The sequence below is a fragment of the Garra rufa genome, chromosome 19 (assembly GCF_049309525.1).
Source record: "Garra rufa chromosome 19, GarRuf1.0, whole genome shotgun sequence".
NCBI lineage: Eukaryota > Metazoa > Chordata > Actinopteri > Cypriniformes > Cyprinidae > Garra > Garra rufa.
This window is the reverse complement of record NC_133379.1, coordinates 43,463,144-43,480,246: the sequence shown is the minus strand read 5'-3', so window position 1 is coordinate 43,480,246 and position 17,103 is coordinate 43,463,144. Positions and strand designations below refer to the sequence as shown.

At 37.3% G+C, this 17,103-nt stretch overlaps 1 protein-coding gene across 1 annotated transcript in view; it reads right to left on the bottom strand.

Moving 5' to 3' along the window:
- Positions 1 to 1,114: 1,114 nt before the first annotated feature.
- Positions 1,115 to 17,103, bottom strand: part of LOC141292137 (uncharacterized) — a 61,497-nt gene continuing 45,508 nt past the window's right edge. Inside the window, exon 3 of the mRNA XM_073824087.1 lies at positions 1,115 to 2,216. Within this exon, the coding sequence (XP_073680188.1) occupies positions 1,115 to 2,216 (1,102 nt within the window). The remainder of the gene's footprint in view (positions 2,217 to 17,103) is intronic.

Genomic DNA, 17,103 nt, shown 5'->3' with positions numbered 1-17,103 from the left:
ACTATAATACATTTTACAAAGAATTGAATTATAGAAGCATTTCAAGAAATGCAATTTCAAGCACGGCATACAAAACACAAATATAAACCATTAAGCTATTCAATAGTTATCAAAAAGGACATACACAACGAGTGGTTAAAACATGATAGAAAAATGTATGGGTTACATAAATGATAGGAAGTTATGCATAGAAATGATTAGTTGCTCCTAAGTCCTTTTAGCATAATTTTAGATGCATACATACATGAATAGGCAGTTTTCTGTGTCGTATTGGGAATGTAATGGTACGTTCTCTGAGTTGGAAAGTCAAAAGGCTAGGGAAGGAATCTTAGTCTCCGTCTTGCGTGGGGGAGCCCACCAACCAAAATCTCTAATGATTTTCCTCATGTGATGTTCATGATGTGCATATTTTGACCATTAATCTTGGTTACTTGCCCCAAGTTTCACAATCTCTTTTCTTGGGATTATTAACAAGTGTCCTTGTGTGTTAATGTTGCAAGTTGTTCTTAGCTTCTAGTTCATTAGACTTCAGGGTGGCTGGTGCCAGGGTATCAAACGACAAATTTACAGCCTCTTGTGGAATTTGGGTCTGTAGAAGTGTTTCAAATCCTCTAATCGAACCACTTGAATTGTCTGATTTGTGCTGAGATCCTACAACTTTAAAACCAAGTCATAAGATTGAAAAAAAAAAAAAAACACTTTAAAGGTGCGTCCAATGAGTAGATGGCAAGTCAGGATCAGGGTTGCCAGGTTTTTACAACAAAACCCACCCAATTGCTACTCAAAACTAGCCCAATGGTGTTTCGAAGTGGGGGTCCCCCGGGGAAGTTAAATACGTGTTTTTGGCTTGGTTACCCTAATAAAATCTGCATTCCAGGGGCTAAATATCACGTTATTGGAATCAGTGCTCTGTGTGAAAGGGAAAATTCTTTCCTTTATGGCACAAGTTCATTGGCCACTATGCTATGGAAAATTCAAAGAAATATGTGTGAATAAAAAAGGTAACTGGACAAAGCTTTGCCCAAATAAATGTGGTCACTCCACTGTATGGATCCTCATGTGTAGCTTCAGGTGACCTTTAAAAAAGAAACTCTTCCCGCACTGATCACACCTGTTATGACGCTTCTCTCCGCTGTGCATCTTCTCGTGTGTTTTCATATTTCCTAACTGACTGAATGTCTGGAGGTTTTTCTCCAGTGTAAACTCTCAGGTGAAGTCTTAAATGTTTCGCTGTAGTGAAAGTCTTCCCACACTCAAAGCACAAGTGTTCTCTCACACCAGTATGCAGAGTTTTCTGATGTAAAAGTAAATTCCTCAGCTGTGAAAATGTCTTTCCACATTCAGAACAGGAATGTGGCTTCTCATTTGTATGAACTGCCAGGTGAGTTTTCAGACCTGATGACCAATGAAATGTTTTGTCGCATTGATCACACTTGAATGGCTTCTCTCCTGTGTGGATCCTCATGTGAAGAGAAAGGCCGTTTTTGTATGGGAAACTCGTCCCGCACTGATCACACGTGTGTGGCTTTTCTCCAGTGTGAACTCTCATGTGTGTTTTTAGATGTGCTCTTTGCGTGAAGCTCTTTCCGCATTGATCACAAGTGAATGGCTTCTCTCCAGTGTGAACTCTGAGGTGACACTCAAGACCATCTTTCCTTGAGAATCTCATTTCACACTGATCGCACATGAACGGCTTCACTCCGGTGTGGATTCTCATGTGACCCTCAAGAGCATTTTTGTGTGCGAATCTCTTTTCACATAGATCACACTTGTACGGCTTCTCTCCTGTGTGAATTCGCATGTGTACTGTAAGGTTTGATGATTGTCTGAAACTCTTACCACAGTGATCACATGGAAACGGCTTCACTCCGGTGTGAACTCTCATGTGAAGCTCAAGATAGTGTTTGTCTGAGAAACTCTTCCCGCACTGATCACATGAAAACGGCTTCTCTCCAGTGTGGATTTTCATGTGCTTTTTAAGGGATCCTTTTTCTTTGAATTGATTTCCGCATTGATTACACGTAAATGGCTTCTCTCCAGTGTGAACTCTCATGTGACACTCAAGACTTTGTTTGTGTGAGAAACTCCTTGCGCACTGATCACATGGAAACGGCTTCTCTCCTGTGTGAACTCTCATGTGTCCCTTAAAATTTCCTTGTTGTGCAAAACTTTTCCCGCATTGATCACATGTGAACGGCTTCTCTCCAGTGTGAACTCTCATGTGACACTTAAAGCTGTAGTCTACGATGTTGAAAATCAGTCGAGAAAGCCTGAATTTTTAAAAAACTCATCCCGCCCCTCCACACGCACACCCCTCCCCTCTGTGCTACCTGATCCCTCCCACCGGGAAACGACCTGAACAACGTCACTCAGTCAAGCAGGAGTAAACATGGAACAGAGATGTACCATGTGCGATGTCGGATTGCTTAGTCGCTTCAATCTAATGACCTCGCTAATGACACATCATATGTAAAGTTAACTTTCGACACTTGAACATAGTTGCTTCATCAACAATGCAATGTCACCATTGTCCTAACAAAATAGCTCAGAGGCACACGTTTAAGTTCACGCACACGCAAGATTAGCAACACATGCAATGTTCTATCGGCTCGAACAGAAAACCGATAACGTTAGGCATACTGAAATAGTCAAGCACTTCAAGAAATATAATTACTTTGACCCGCGAAAGGCGATGCTGAACGGCTAACATTCCAATGCGTCTGCATGGTCATGTTGTCAGACTGATAAAAAGCTATTTATGTAATACACCACACCATAAAAGTATAAATAAATGCTTAAGTTACCTGCTAAACAAAAAGTCAGCCATGTCAGCGTCGGTTTTAAGTCCAAGGTTTCTCTGAAGCTTCCACCAACGGGCAATGGTGGACCCTATATTGATTCGGCTTTGAGTCCGGCGTTTTTCACATTTTTTTTTTTAAATCTCTGCTCTTTCCTCAATTGACTTTCTCTTTCTTCCAACCTTGACGTTTGGGGCGAGCAGGGGCCGCTTGCTGCTGTCTGTTTGTTGGTTTTTCTCCATTGCTGAGTTGATGCTGCCTAATTTCGCGCGAAATTTCATGTCGCAGGAGGGGGCGGGGTGGAGACGCGAGTGGAGCAGGGGATTGTATGAGAGCAGTTAACCAATGTAAGCTGTCCGGCCGGACAGCTTACATTGGTCAATTTCTCTGCGGGTGTACACCCAATAGAGTGAATGGATTTTTTTCATTCTTTTTTCTCTTTATATTATTAGGATTGTACTGTAGAACTATAACCAGCATCTAAACGAGGTTATTAATAATGAACAATCTTTGAAATTGTAGACCATAGCTTTAAGACTATGTTTGTCTGTGAAACTCTTTCCACACTGAGTGCAGACAGATTTCTTGGCCATTCTTTTCTTTAAAAATGTCTTTTTAGTCTTTTTTTTTCCTGGTTTGACATGATGCTCCTCCTCTTCACTTCGTCGTTCGTCACTCTCCTCGCTCTCCTCCATCAGGTCTGAAAAAAAGAAGCATTTTAAAGAGCAAAATATGAAAGTAAGTCCTAGTGTAATAACAGATACAAGACAGCTGCTGTTGATCACTGCGGTATGTTTTTATAAATTAATTGCATGACTGAGAAACAAATTACATTTTTGTGTGTGACAACTATCATTTACTCGTCTTATGTTATGTTTTAAAGATCAACCAGAGAAAAGCTAATTAAATCACCTAAATTAGTGAAAAATAAATAGAAATTTCAAACTGTGTAAATATATTAATATTTCTCAATGCATGTCTTTGGTATATAAGCACTGATTGAAGCTGTTCAGTGAAGCTATGGTAACACAAATAAACCTCTGCAGATGTGACTGAATATAAATCAAATCACACATACGGATTTATTTATCATTTTGAACTTTTGACACAAATAATAATTATCTGTCACTGCAACAGTTTTATCGATACATTGATAAAATATTGAAGACAGTCTTCAATCATTGTAATGATGCACAGTTGTCCAGATCAAGGAAAAGTGATGTTTAAAAGTGAAACGTTAATAATCTAAGGCCGATTACAGTATGAACAGATTTGAAAGAACCTGAGGGTGAGTAAATGAAGGCAGAATTTAAATTTTTGTGAGAGTTATTTTGAGATTTTGAGTACAAAACATAAAAATAACAATGTTGTAAACTCTATATTTTAGCTTTATTTGTGCTCAATGCTTTCTTACATTAATGTTCTTCAGCATCATGGTGAACCATTAGGGTTGCATAGGTGTGGAAAATTTCCAGGGGAACTTAATTTTAGAAATATTTGAAGTTGGACAGAATTTAAAGGAATTAAAGGGAATGAATTGTAAATTTGGTAATAAAAATTAATTACTGAATAGATTTCATACACTATGACTTAAGGACCAGTTACTAAACGACTAGAGAGTTCATTTATTTCTGAGATTAAGGCTAGCAGCAAGTTAAGGGGACAGTTACTGTGGTGGTTTCCCTCTTCCTCAATCGAAGAAATATTTTTGAGACTCAGGTTTTGATACCAAAAAGAATAGACTTTATTGCCGAAACAATCAAGCCGAGCCATTCATAGAGAACTAACTTACCTTGGTTGAGGCAGGGTTCTTATACCTGCCTTCTCACGCACACATGTCAAACTGAATGGATTTACCATTATTATTATTATAAACAGATGTTCTTCCCCACCATGGACTAGCTATACTGCCCTCCAAAGGCAAAGTGCAGTAACTACGCGAACACTGAAACTGAGAAAAATGCCTTTAAATTTTTACACCAGCTAGACAAACATGTTGACACTCTTGTTTCTCTGAAACACTCTCATTTCTCTGGGACAAAATTTAACCAGGAGACTTTGCCACAAGACAAAACAGTTGTCACAAAGTCCATTTTAAGCCTTAACTCAATTTTGACCAAATGTGTAGTTACTGCGCTTTGCCTTTGGAGGGCAGTATAGGCCCCTAACATAAGTTCTTCCTTTCCCTGGCCTCCCTAGGGGAACATGGCCTAGCTACTGTAGTGTATCTCAACATATATTTTGTCTAATGTTAAAACAAATCATATAGTTTCTTCATATGAGGTCCACCATATGTGACTTCTTCAATGTCTGTACATTCCATTCTCCTGCAGGCCCGTACACACCCAGACAGATACATTATTATAATAGTAGCAGGATTAGTTCACATTATGACCAAAAAAATCTTCAACATTACAGAAAAATTAATATTACTCAGCCTCAAGTTGTTCTAAACCAATATTAATTTATTTGTTCTGAAGAATGTTCATTAACAAAAATGTCTATTTCCCCATTAACTCCCATAGTATTTTTATTTATTTTTTTATTTTTTGTCATACTACGTCGTCAATGGGGCCCAGCAACTAGCCACCAATATTCTTCAAAATATGTTTAACAGAAAAACTCCTACAGGTTTGAAACAATATGAGGGTGACAGAATGATAATAGGGATTTTTTTTTTTTATGCTTTATGAATTATGCTTTTAACAACAATCTTATCCAAGATTATGCTGCAAAACGTTTTTTTTTTCAACTACATTTAATTTTCTTGTTATAGGCTAACATAACATAACCAGTTTATTTCTTTTATTTCTAATGGAAGTTTTCCAACTTCACTAACTCTGAATTTTGCATCACTTATCATGAATGAAGAATAAACACCAACCTATTTGTTCTTGAGTATCTTCAGTGTGTTTCATTCTGCTGTGTTCTGGATCACTGTACAGTCTTTACAGATTTCAGCTCTTCACGATGCTTTGATGCTCGTCTTCACTTTTGAACTGATGGGAATCTTCCAGCCACTGCAATTGGAGGAACTTCACTGATAAAGAATTTCAGTGTGGGAGGAGCTAAACTGCCAAAATGAAAAAATATAGCTGTTAAATAGTTTTTTTTTTTTTTTTTATATTGTCATATATATATATATTCAAATGAATGAGGTGTGTCCAAACTTTTGGTCTGTACTGAATAAATTTCTGTTTATTAATTTTTTTTACTCTACATTTGTGCAGTTTTCAGTAGGTTAGTGATATTTTTTTAAATATATATAAATTAATAAATACATATTTTTTAAATGGGTTTTTATACAAAAACTGTTTTTTTTTTAATGTAAAATTCACTTTATAAAAGACCCACATTTCTAACTTTAATTCATGTGGACAAAATGGATAATTTCACATGGTTTAGTGTAAGATTTTTTCCCTTTTTTTGAAAATCCAGTTTTAAAAGTTAAAAAAAACAACTGCAAACAACTTTTACCAGTTAGGTGGCTGCAGAGCTCCACTATTTGCTATATTTCAGTTGAATTCATATCTACAGTACAGACCAAAAGTTTGGACACACCTGAATGAGGTGGTGTGTCCAAACTTTTGGTCTGTATATATATATATATTTATATACACACACACATACATACATACATACATACATACTATGGAATGTCGTTCAGGAAATAATTATATTTATAATACGAAGTTTTAGTGTATGGAACGAAAGTCTGAATATATGGAAAGAAACTCTGAATATATAGAATTAAAGTCTGAATATATTGAATGAAAGTCCAAATATATCAAATAAAAGTCTGAATATATGGAATGAAAACATTATATTTATACAATGAATGTCTTAATATATGGAACGATAGTCTGAATATATATATATACAATGAAACTTCCTGGCCTGTCAGGTTCACTGCATTCGCTCTTCCGCGATAAAATAGCGAACTAATTTCTTGATCAGTAGAACGGTGCAGAGTACGGTTACCAGTATTTGGGCCTATGCATGCGTTCCCAAGGGTGGTAATTTAATCATCATTACTTAAAATTGCCGCTACTAAATTTCGTGCGGACTGGCTCATTGTTCAAAATGTGTCTAAACAATTGCGAATTAATAACACAAAATGGCGCTGATGATATTAGATTTCCTTCAATAGCTACATGTTTAATTGTGTGTGTGTGTGTGTGTGTGTGTATATATATATATATATTCAGATTTTCATTTTATATATATTCTGATTTTATTCCATATATTCAGACTTTCATTCCATATATTCATACTTTCATTTTATATATTCAGAGTTTCTTTTCATATATTCTGACTTTCATTCAGAACAGGAACTATTGACATGAAACAAAAGAGTCTTTTCAGTAGCTGTTAATATTGATGAACCTCAGACTATCAACTCTCATTCAACAAGACATTCAGAGTCAGAGGATCATCTCAATTTATTGTAAGTGTTTGCTTTTAGGAACAGATTATTTGAGTTGAGATATATGCTAAAAGTGTTCAACTTAAAGATGATACAATTATTTCTCTCAATATGACATGAATAAAACGAAAACAAACTCTACTTATCTTCATTATCCACTACAGCAGCATGTCCACATGAATCTAAATATAGTTTTATTTTCTAATAAGTATATTCATTGCAATGAAGTAATTATAACTTAAATACTTTTGTGTGCAGAAACTGACAATACATTAAACTATTAATATTTACCTACATTAACATGTATTATAATGTCTGACGTTACCAAAGTCTATAAAGTATAACAATATGTCAGAAGAGTAGAAATAAAAGCTCAAACCTTAAGACAGACTCCCATCAATTCCCTTCACAGATCTCCAAACTTCTTTCCAGCTGCACTAAATGTTTATTTCATTAGTCAGACGCCAGAAACGACGCAGGAGTCGCGCTCTAGTCGATGAAAACAATACAGAAAGAAGCCTGTAAAATGTGGCTTAAACAAAAATGAATATGTGTGGCTCCTCCTGAAGACTGGTGTCGACTGAATGAGGAGAGGCGCGAGCGGGAGAATAATGAGGTGGAAATGATTCCTTCCAGACGGTCCTACAATGTCTTTTAGCGTGGTCTTTACTTTAAAAAAAAGCATAATTTCCCCCCACATAGTAATATAATAGATACTGTAGAAAAATAAATCGATTCACTTTGATAACTGGACAAAGTATTGTATTATTTTGGTTAGTCAGCTATTGACAAAGGAATGCTTTTTAAATATCAGGGTTTTTGTACTCTGTTTCAAAGAAGTGTCTTGTAAAATGATACATCCATACTATATCCTACAAAGCGTTTTTTACAAAGGTTTATTTTTGATTACTTTAATGTAAACGGCTCCTTTTGTGATCTACAAACTGAAGATTTGTATAATTTCTTTTGGTTCCCAGAACGTTCAGGGAACGTTAGTTTTTGGTTACCAGAACGTTCCCTATTGTTTAGCCTGGAATGTTTTCTTTACGTAACTTGAACGTTCCCTTTAGGTTAGGGGAACGTTCTGGGAACCTTCTGGGAACGTTCCGGGAACATTCTTAGAAAAACCTAAAAATAACCTGCAGGGAACGTTCTGAGAAGGTATTTTTTAGGTTATAAAATAAAAACTAAAAATAACCTGCAGGGAACATTCTGGGAACGTTCTCATTTGGTTACAAAAAAAAATAACTAATGGGAACGTTAGGGGAATGTTCTGTGTTTGCTGGGATTATACTAAGAATTACTTGAAAACTGCTTTTCGTGTCCCTGCTGAAAAAAAAACCCCTGCTAAAACCAGCCTAGGCTGGTTGGCTGGTCTTAGCTGGTTTAAGCTGGAAGTAGCTGGTTTTAGCTGGTCTCCCAGCCTTGCCAGGCTGGTTTTAGCTGGTGGTTTCTCCAGCTTGGCCAGGCTGGAAAAGTGGGCAAAACCCCTCTGAAACCGCTGAACAGCTAAAACCAGCCAACCAGCCATTTTTTGCAGCAGGGGTGGTTTATTCAGTCTTATTTTGTTCCTGGCTTAATATTTTATAAATGTTACAAATAAAAGGCTTTTCTATAGAATTTTTTTTTAGGATTTAAAGGAGTAGTCACTTAATCCGCAACAAAAACTTACAGATAATGTACTCACCCCCTTCCAAACTGCAGTAGTATAAATGCAGTGTCAAAGAGCTCTAAACGATCCCAGCCCAGGAATTAAGGGTCTTATCTAACAAAACAATTTGTTTAAAAAAAACACACACACAATTTATTTACTTTTTAACCGCAAACGCTAATCTTGGTCTAGCTCTGCGTGAACTGTGTGTATTCCTGTTTATGACAGTTAGGGCATGTCGAAAAACTCCCTTCTCATTTTCTCCTCTAACTTCAAAATCGTCCTACATTGCTGCAGAAGTACCGACCCAGTGTTTACAAAGTGAACATGTAAAGATCAAATGCCCTTTACAAATAAAGGTACACCAGCGATGTAACAATGTAAATTTTTTTAGGCCAAAGCTTTTTTCTTGTAATGTTTCCTCAATGTTCTTGAATGATTTGAGTTCCTTTTGTTTTTCTAAAGGTAATATGAACTGCTGTGCATTAAGGATGTTGTTTGTTTTTTTAAAAACCAAAATCTTTAGAATCTACTAGTAGTAGTAGAATATAAGAAGTAAAATCAAATCACTAAGAGTAATTAATAAAAAAAAATCCTTTTAAAAAAAGAAATATGTGATCTTTCATGTACCATAATTAATTCCTTATTTTCTGTTTTTTTTTTTCCCATCTTTGTTTTCTACCTTCCTTTTAGTTGTGTGTGCAAAAACGGCTGTACTTATGTAATATGTGACCCTGGACCACAAAACCAGTCTTAAGTCGCTGGGGTATACTTGTAGCAATAGCCAAAAATACATAGTATGGGTCAAAATTATTGATTTTTCTTTTATGTCAAAAATCATTAGGATATTAAGTAAAGGTCATGTTCCATGAAGATTTTTTGTAAAATTCCTACTATAAATATATCAAAATGTAATTTTTGATTAGTAACAGCATTGTTAAGAACTTAATTTGGACAACTTTAAAGGTGATTTTCTCAGTATTTAGATTTTTTGCACCCTTAGATTTCAGATTTTCAAATAAATGTATCTCGGCCAAATATTGTCCTATCCTAACAAACCACATATCAATAGAAAGCTTATTTATTGAGCGTTCATATGATGTATAAATCTCAGTTTTGTAAAATTTTACCTTATGTACTTTTGCTGGTAGTTTTAAATTTCCCATATATGTTTGGTCCATTATTACACTACATGAATTGTGAAATATTAATAATAACTAGATAAAAAAGCAAAACAAACTTCAAGATTGGCTTGAGAAAGCCTGACCAGAAAGCTTGAAAAATGTCAAATTTTAAAGTTAAAGGAAATAGTTTGAAGTTTAAAGTAGGTTAAAGTCTGAATGTTTTGAAGGCATGCATAGATAGATAGATAGATAGATAGATAGATAGATAGATAGATAGATAGATAGATAGATAGATAGATAGCTCTCCCTACCCCATACAGTAAAAAAAATATTTTTTTTATCGTATGGGACCTACTACTAACCCTACCTACTAAATAATTTTTTATTAAATACCCATTAGGTTCTTTATTTCCACTTTTCCTCATGCTTATGAAAACAAAGACTATAGAATACTCAAGACGTGTCACTCGTATAGTTCTGAATTGGGAAAAATGCAACGCTCATTATGGCCACGAAGCCCATTTTCCCTAACCCCTCTCGCTCTCATACTCTCTCCTCAACCTGCACATGTGCTGCATGAGCTCGCATTACACACAGAATCCTTTTAACATGTTTTTCAGTGCTTATCACACTATATGTAAAAGTACCCAAACAAGTCATTTGATGAATGTATATAAAAAGCTTTTTCAGCAATATAATAATAATTGATACAAAAACTTAACACAGCACAACAGTCTATTAACACAACAGTCAGGAGTGTGTCTCCATTTGAGCAGGTGTCTGTCTCAGCCCCCTCAGCTGCTCCTGTCATTTTGTCAGGGGGTACGGATTAGTTCTAACCTCGTTCTCACAGTATACATCTGTTTTAAGAAATCTGTGGATTGTCATGCTTTGTGAACATTTGGCTCTTTCCCAGTGAATTGATGGGTGATTCATCAATAATATGATCTCTTCACTAACCCTCCGTCTCTCTATGTCCCTACTGTGCTCTCGCTCTCATGACCTCTTCACCTGTGTGAGAGCACACATGTTTGCATGGTTGAACAGGCAAACTAAAAAACAAGTACACCTAAATGAAACTGAAATTTAGTTGTCTGTTTACCACAGATTAGACATTCCTTCTTTCTCTTTTTAAAAATAGTTTTATTAACCATGCTGTTTAAATGCTGCATATTTATTTTTGATAAGATGTGTAATAATTGTGAAGTGTAATATTACAGTTAAAAATAGTTGAACTATTCATAGCTTTCACATATGATTCATGTCCACACTCAGTTTTTTGTTTATGTTTGTATGAAGGACTTTTCTTTTAAGATGACAGACTAAAAACTTGATTGATTAAACCAACTGAGGTGTGAAAGATCTAAAAATCTGCAAACCTTATTTTATTCATTGTGATGCTAAAGGTTTTTATTTGTAAAAGGTTTGTAAAAGACATTGTAAAAGTTTAACTGCAGCGGCATGTTTGTTTATGCGAGTGTTTGTGCAGATGGCTGTGTTTGTATGTTTGGGCTTTAGTTACATTCATGTTTTAGTTTGCATGTGTTTTTAATGTTTGTTTGGATGTATGTTTGTGTTTTGATTTGTACGTTTGTGTTTGTCCTTTAGTTGCATGTTTGTTTTAGTTTGTGTTTTAATTTGCATGTATGTTTTTTATATTTGTTTGTTTGTGTTTTAGTATGTTTGTGCTTGTGTGAGTGATTGTGCTTGTATTGAGACAAACACAATTTATAAGCCATGGACTTCCTTTTCCTGATTGCCAAGTATTGTTTGCATTTATCGCTCTTGGGCGAAATGTTGGAAGAATCTTATCACAAATTTTTTTCAGAAATATCCCAATTTGCGATTTTTTCACGATTCTTTCTCATATTGGTTTGACTATTTTCCAAGGTGTCTGAGCAGTACAGCCAAACTAATTTCCCTATTTTAAAACCAAAGCCATACATAATAAAATAAAAAGAACGACAAATGTTTAGGCCAAATTGAGCAAAGATAAAAAAAAATTGTCATTTTTTTAAACCTTGTTATCTGGCAGGCTACATGTTACAAATACACATAATTAAATTGAACAAACTTTAATTTTCAGGTACAGTAGTTGCATTTATCAATAGCATTCAAGAAATTGAATTAACAAAAATAAAAATAAAACACTATATACATAAATTAAACACTGACTCTTATTAAAGCAACCATCTTAAAGTTCTTCAGTCAAGAGCAATAAATTATTTTTCTTTGTGTTTTATTAGACTACCATAACCCAGAAATGACAATTCTGTCATCATTTACTCACTCTCATTTAAATAAAATAAATAAATAAAACATGTTGAACATGAAACTTATTTTGAAGAATGTGGGTAACCAAACAGTTGCTGGGTCCCCAGTTACTTCCATAGTATTTTAATGATCTTTTTCTCACTATTAAAGTCAGTGGGGACCAGCTACCGTTATCCAGGTATTTTTTTGAGTTTAGCACATGAAAAAAAAAAAAAAAAACTTTTAAAGGTTTGAGACAAGTGAGTTTTTTATTTTTTATGACAATTGGCATCATGTATAGTTCTGTCGTTTTAAGAGCTGCATGCATCTGATGCTGTGTTCACACCAATCTGAATTTAATTATTCGCGCGAGTCAATCGTTTTTCTCTCAACTGTTTATTTTCACTTTAGACATAACCAACTGTGTTTATGTAATCCTTGTGTGGTTTTGACAGTATGAGCGAATAGATTAGTCCAGTAATCAGGCTCTGTTTAACAGGCTTTAGCGCACGCTTCAGGTGTACATGCAAATTTCTGGTTGAGTTTTTGAATTTCATAAGTACTTGAATGTCTCAGAGAGGACTCCAGAGTGCAAACCTGGTTGCCTGTCCTCACTTCCTAGAGAAGATATGGAAAAGTAGTCACAGGTTAGGACACTACAGTATGGTATGTTTACACAATGTTCTGTTGCCATCCTAAGAGTAAAACACAAAGGGAAAATCATCATGGAAAATTTACAAAATGTAAACAAGAAATTTTCCTTTTTTGTGACAGGCTGAAAATGTTGATGCTAATGCTAGCATGTGTTCTACAGTTAAACATATAGTGACACATACTGACTGTTGAGGTAACTTAAATGTATCTGTGAAAATACCATTCTAACAACTTTTAAAATAAAATATATACATTTAAATCATAAATAAACAAACATTTTTATTTCCAAATTAAATGCAACCAAATGATTTAAATTAACCGAAAACGAATCTTACTATAAACTATGTACAAGCTATCTGTAAACAAACTAAACTACTACAACTAAATGAAATACTATAAACTACTAACTACTACCAAATGTACACAGCTACTACATAAACTAAATGAACGTATGACTACAAAAATGAACTAAAATAGTAAATAATTTAAACTAAACTAAAAAAACTTAAGACTGAACCAAGGAAACATCAATAGCTCGTTTGTGAATGTGTTTTATTTCTACTTTCACTGGCAGGCTTTCAATAAGCTCCTCGATACCGCCGTTGTAGAGGTCGGCTGGGACCGCAAACTCCTCAAAATCGCTGTTCAGCAGAGTGAGGCTGTCCTCGCCATCTGAGACCCCCACAATCTCCACTATAGCAGTCTCTACCTTTCACTGAGTAGTCTGTATTTCAACAAAAATACAATTTACATTTACAAATTAACTCTTTCAAACAGGGTATGTCAAAAACTCCCATTTCATTTTTCTCCTCCAACTTCAAAATCATCCTACATCACTGTTTTACCTTTTTTTTTTTTGTAAAGGGTGTTTGACCTTCTTTGCAAATTCACTTTGTGAACACTGGGTTGGTACTTTTGAAGCGATGTAGGATGATTTTGAAGATGAGGGAGAAAATAAGATGGAAGTGAGAAGTTTTTCAATATACCCTAACTCTATTAAACCGAAGTGCAAAAAGTATGCATCTGCATCTCAGAGTAAGAGAAGATGCTATAGTTTTTAAAGATGGTGTTTATTAAAGAGGAGAGTGAAGACATGAAGATTGAAGAAACATTCAGAGTCAAACATGAAGAAACTAAAGAACAAACAAAGATGGTGTTTATTAAAGAGGAGATTGAAGACTTGAAGACTGAAGAAGCATTCAGAGTCAAACATGAAGATACTGAGGAACAAACAGGTTGGTTTTTATTCTGAAAGCTGAATTCACTTCAGAAAGGAATGATATTTATGAATAATGTCACACGAGTGTAGAAATGTTAAGACATTTGACAGAAGTGTTGAGATCACATGACAAATACTAACCCTGCCTTCAATATCCTGCTTTCACACTGAACATTTGTTATTATGAGATCATGCATTTATGTTGTAACAATAATATGGAAAAAAAAGCCTTAAACATTTTTCAGTAATATTAAACCCAATATCTGCTATAATATATAAAACCATTGATAGCACTTTGGCTAATTATGCAAAAGTATCTAAGAAAATTATTTGCACAAACCTTGAAATGTAAGTAATCACATTTGGCTACTGCATGCTGACTACATTTGTTCATTTAAAGTATTTGGTAAGCAAATAAAACAGACAGTGGACACTAAAGCTACATCTAAATTAATCCGGATACAAATGAAAAGGTGTTTTTGTTGTAAAAATTCTCTCCATCCACCCTAACGTTTTCAAGCATTTTTCAAAAGTTTCTCGTCCACACTTGAAGGTAAGAAAGTGTTAAATTTGCCTTTCTGCGCATGCGTGAAACCTCATAAAAGCTCACTGAGACTATACAAATGGAACATACTTTTTCCATGCATTTTCCTCTAGTCAGAGGAAATAAAGAATAATTCAAATAATATTAATATAATGAAGTGTCAAGATTTGGTAAGTGAGGACCCAAACGCAGAATGAGCAGTTTGACAGTTTATTGACTGGACAGGGCAAACAAGAGGAAGGGCAGACAGTCGCACACACGGGCCTGGGAACACACGACTAGGGAAGACAGGCAGGATGTGGATGGAGAGGCAGGTGCAACCCCGAAGAGAGTCCGGGCGGCCGGGAGCAGCAACCAAGGGGAACTCAGGAGGCCGGGCAGGAACAGACAAACACACAAAAGACAAGACGACAAAGACAGGCACACAAAAGAAAAGTTTCAAAAACTAAGACGGGGAAGAGCTAGGTAAAACAATAAGGTAAACGGACTAGAAAAATCAAAACAACAACAAAAGGGAAAAAATAGAATTAAAACAAAAGACCAGAAGAACTAGGTAAAACAAAATAAAGATATCAAAAAGACTAGAGAAAACAAATCAAAAAGAAGAAGTAAATGTAAACTAGAATTTAAATAAGAGACCAGAAGAACTAGGTAAAACAAAAAAAATAAAGATATCAAAAAGACTAGAGAAATCAAAACAAAAGAATAACTAAAGTAAATAAATGAAAACTAGAATTTAAACAAAAGACCGGAAGAGCTAGGTAAAACAAAAATAAAGATTAACAAAAAGACTAGAACGGGAAAGGCAAAAACTAGGGCTCAGAAGAAAAAACTAAAACTAGACTAAAGGGGAATAAACTCTGACAGTTATCTAGAAGGGACTGAAAAATCTTAATGGTTTAAACAAACAAACTCACAAAACAAACCAGCAAAGACAAGAGGGAAAGAGCACAATATAAAGGGAGGAAATGACATGAGGATCAGGTGAGTACAATTAGACAAACGAGAAAAACAGGTGACGACACTCAAACAAACAAGGACTAAACAAGAGGGCGTGGAAAAGGGAAACAAGGAGGTGGGGCAACAGGAGCACATGGCAGACATAAACAAAGACACAGCCATGTGCTGACACACAATACAAACAAGGAAACATTAAACAAAGACAAGACAGACAGGGCTGTCAGGGCAGGATCATGACAGTACCCTCCCCCTGACGGACGCCTCCAGGCGTCCATAAAGGGCAACGGCCAAGGGGGTACAAACTGGGAGGGAGGGTGGGGTGGCGGATTGGGAAACCCCAGGTAGCCAGGGAAATTTGGAGGAAAAGGAGGGGGAAGGAAAAGTCCAGGGGGTTGGCTTGGGACAGAGGAGGGGGGAGGCCACCTTAAAGGCCCACTAGGTCCAGGAAACACCGGGGGTGGGATGGGAGGGCCAGGAAAACCTCTAGAAGCCCCTCTAGGTCTGTGGGTGCTCTTGATTTGAGGGAGCTTGGGACTTGGCTTGAAAGTCAAATCCGGGAAGCCCTCCAGGGCTACTGGAACCATCTTGGCCGGAAACTCAGGATTGGCGGCCATCTTGGCCGAGAACTCAGGGACGGCGGCCTCTTTGGCCGGGGATACAGGATCAACGGCCATCCTGGCCAGGAACTCAGGGACGGCGGCCTCTTTGGCCGGGGGCTCAGAGTTGGCGGCCATCTTGGCCGGGGACTCGGAATCGGCGGCCCTCTTGGCCGGGGATACAGGATCAACGGCCATCCTGGCCGGGGATTCGGGATTGGCGGCCATCTTGGCTGGGGACTTGGGATCGGCGGCCCTCTTGGCCGGGGATACAGGATCAACGGCCATCCTGGCCGGGAACTCAGGAACGGTGGCCTCTTTGGCCAGGGGCTCAGAGTTGGCGGCCATCTTGGCCGGGGATTCGGGATTAACGGCCATCTTGGCCGGGAACTCGGGATCGGCGGCCCTCTTGGCCGGGGATACAGGATCAACGGCCATCCTGGCCGGGAACTCGGGAACGGCGGCCTCTTTGGCCGGGGACTTGGGATCGGCGGCCCTCTTGGCCGGGGATACAGGATCAACGGCCATCCTGGCCGGGAACTCGGGAACGGCGGCCTCTTTGGCCGGGGGCTCAGAATTAACGGTCATCTTGACCGGGGATACAGGATCAACGGCCATCCTGGCCGGGAACTCGGGAACAGCGGCCTCTTTGGCCGGGGGCTCAGAGTTGGCGGCCATCTTGGCCGGGGACTCGGAATCGGCTGCCCTCTTGGCCGGGGATTCGGGATTGGCGGCCATCTTGGCTGGGGACTTGGGATCGGCGGCCCTCTTGGCCGAGGATACAGGATCAACGGCCATCCTGGCCGGGAACTCAGGAACGGTGGCCTCTTTGGCCAGGGGCTCAGAGTTGGCGGCCATCTTGGCCGGGGATTCGGGAT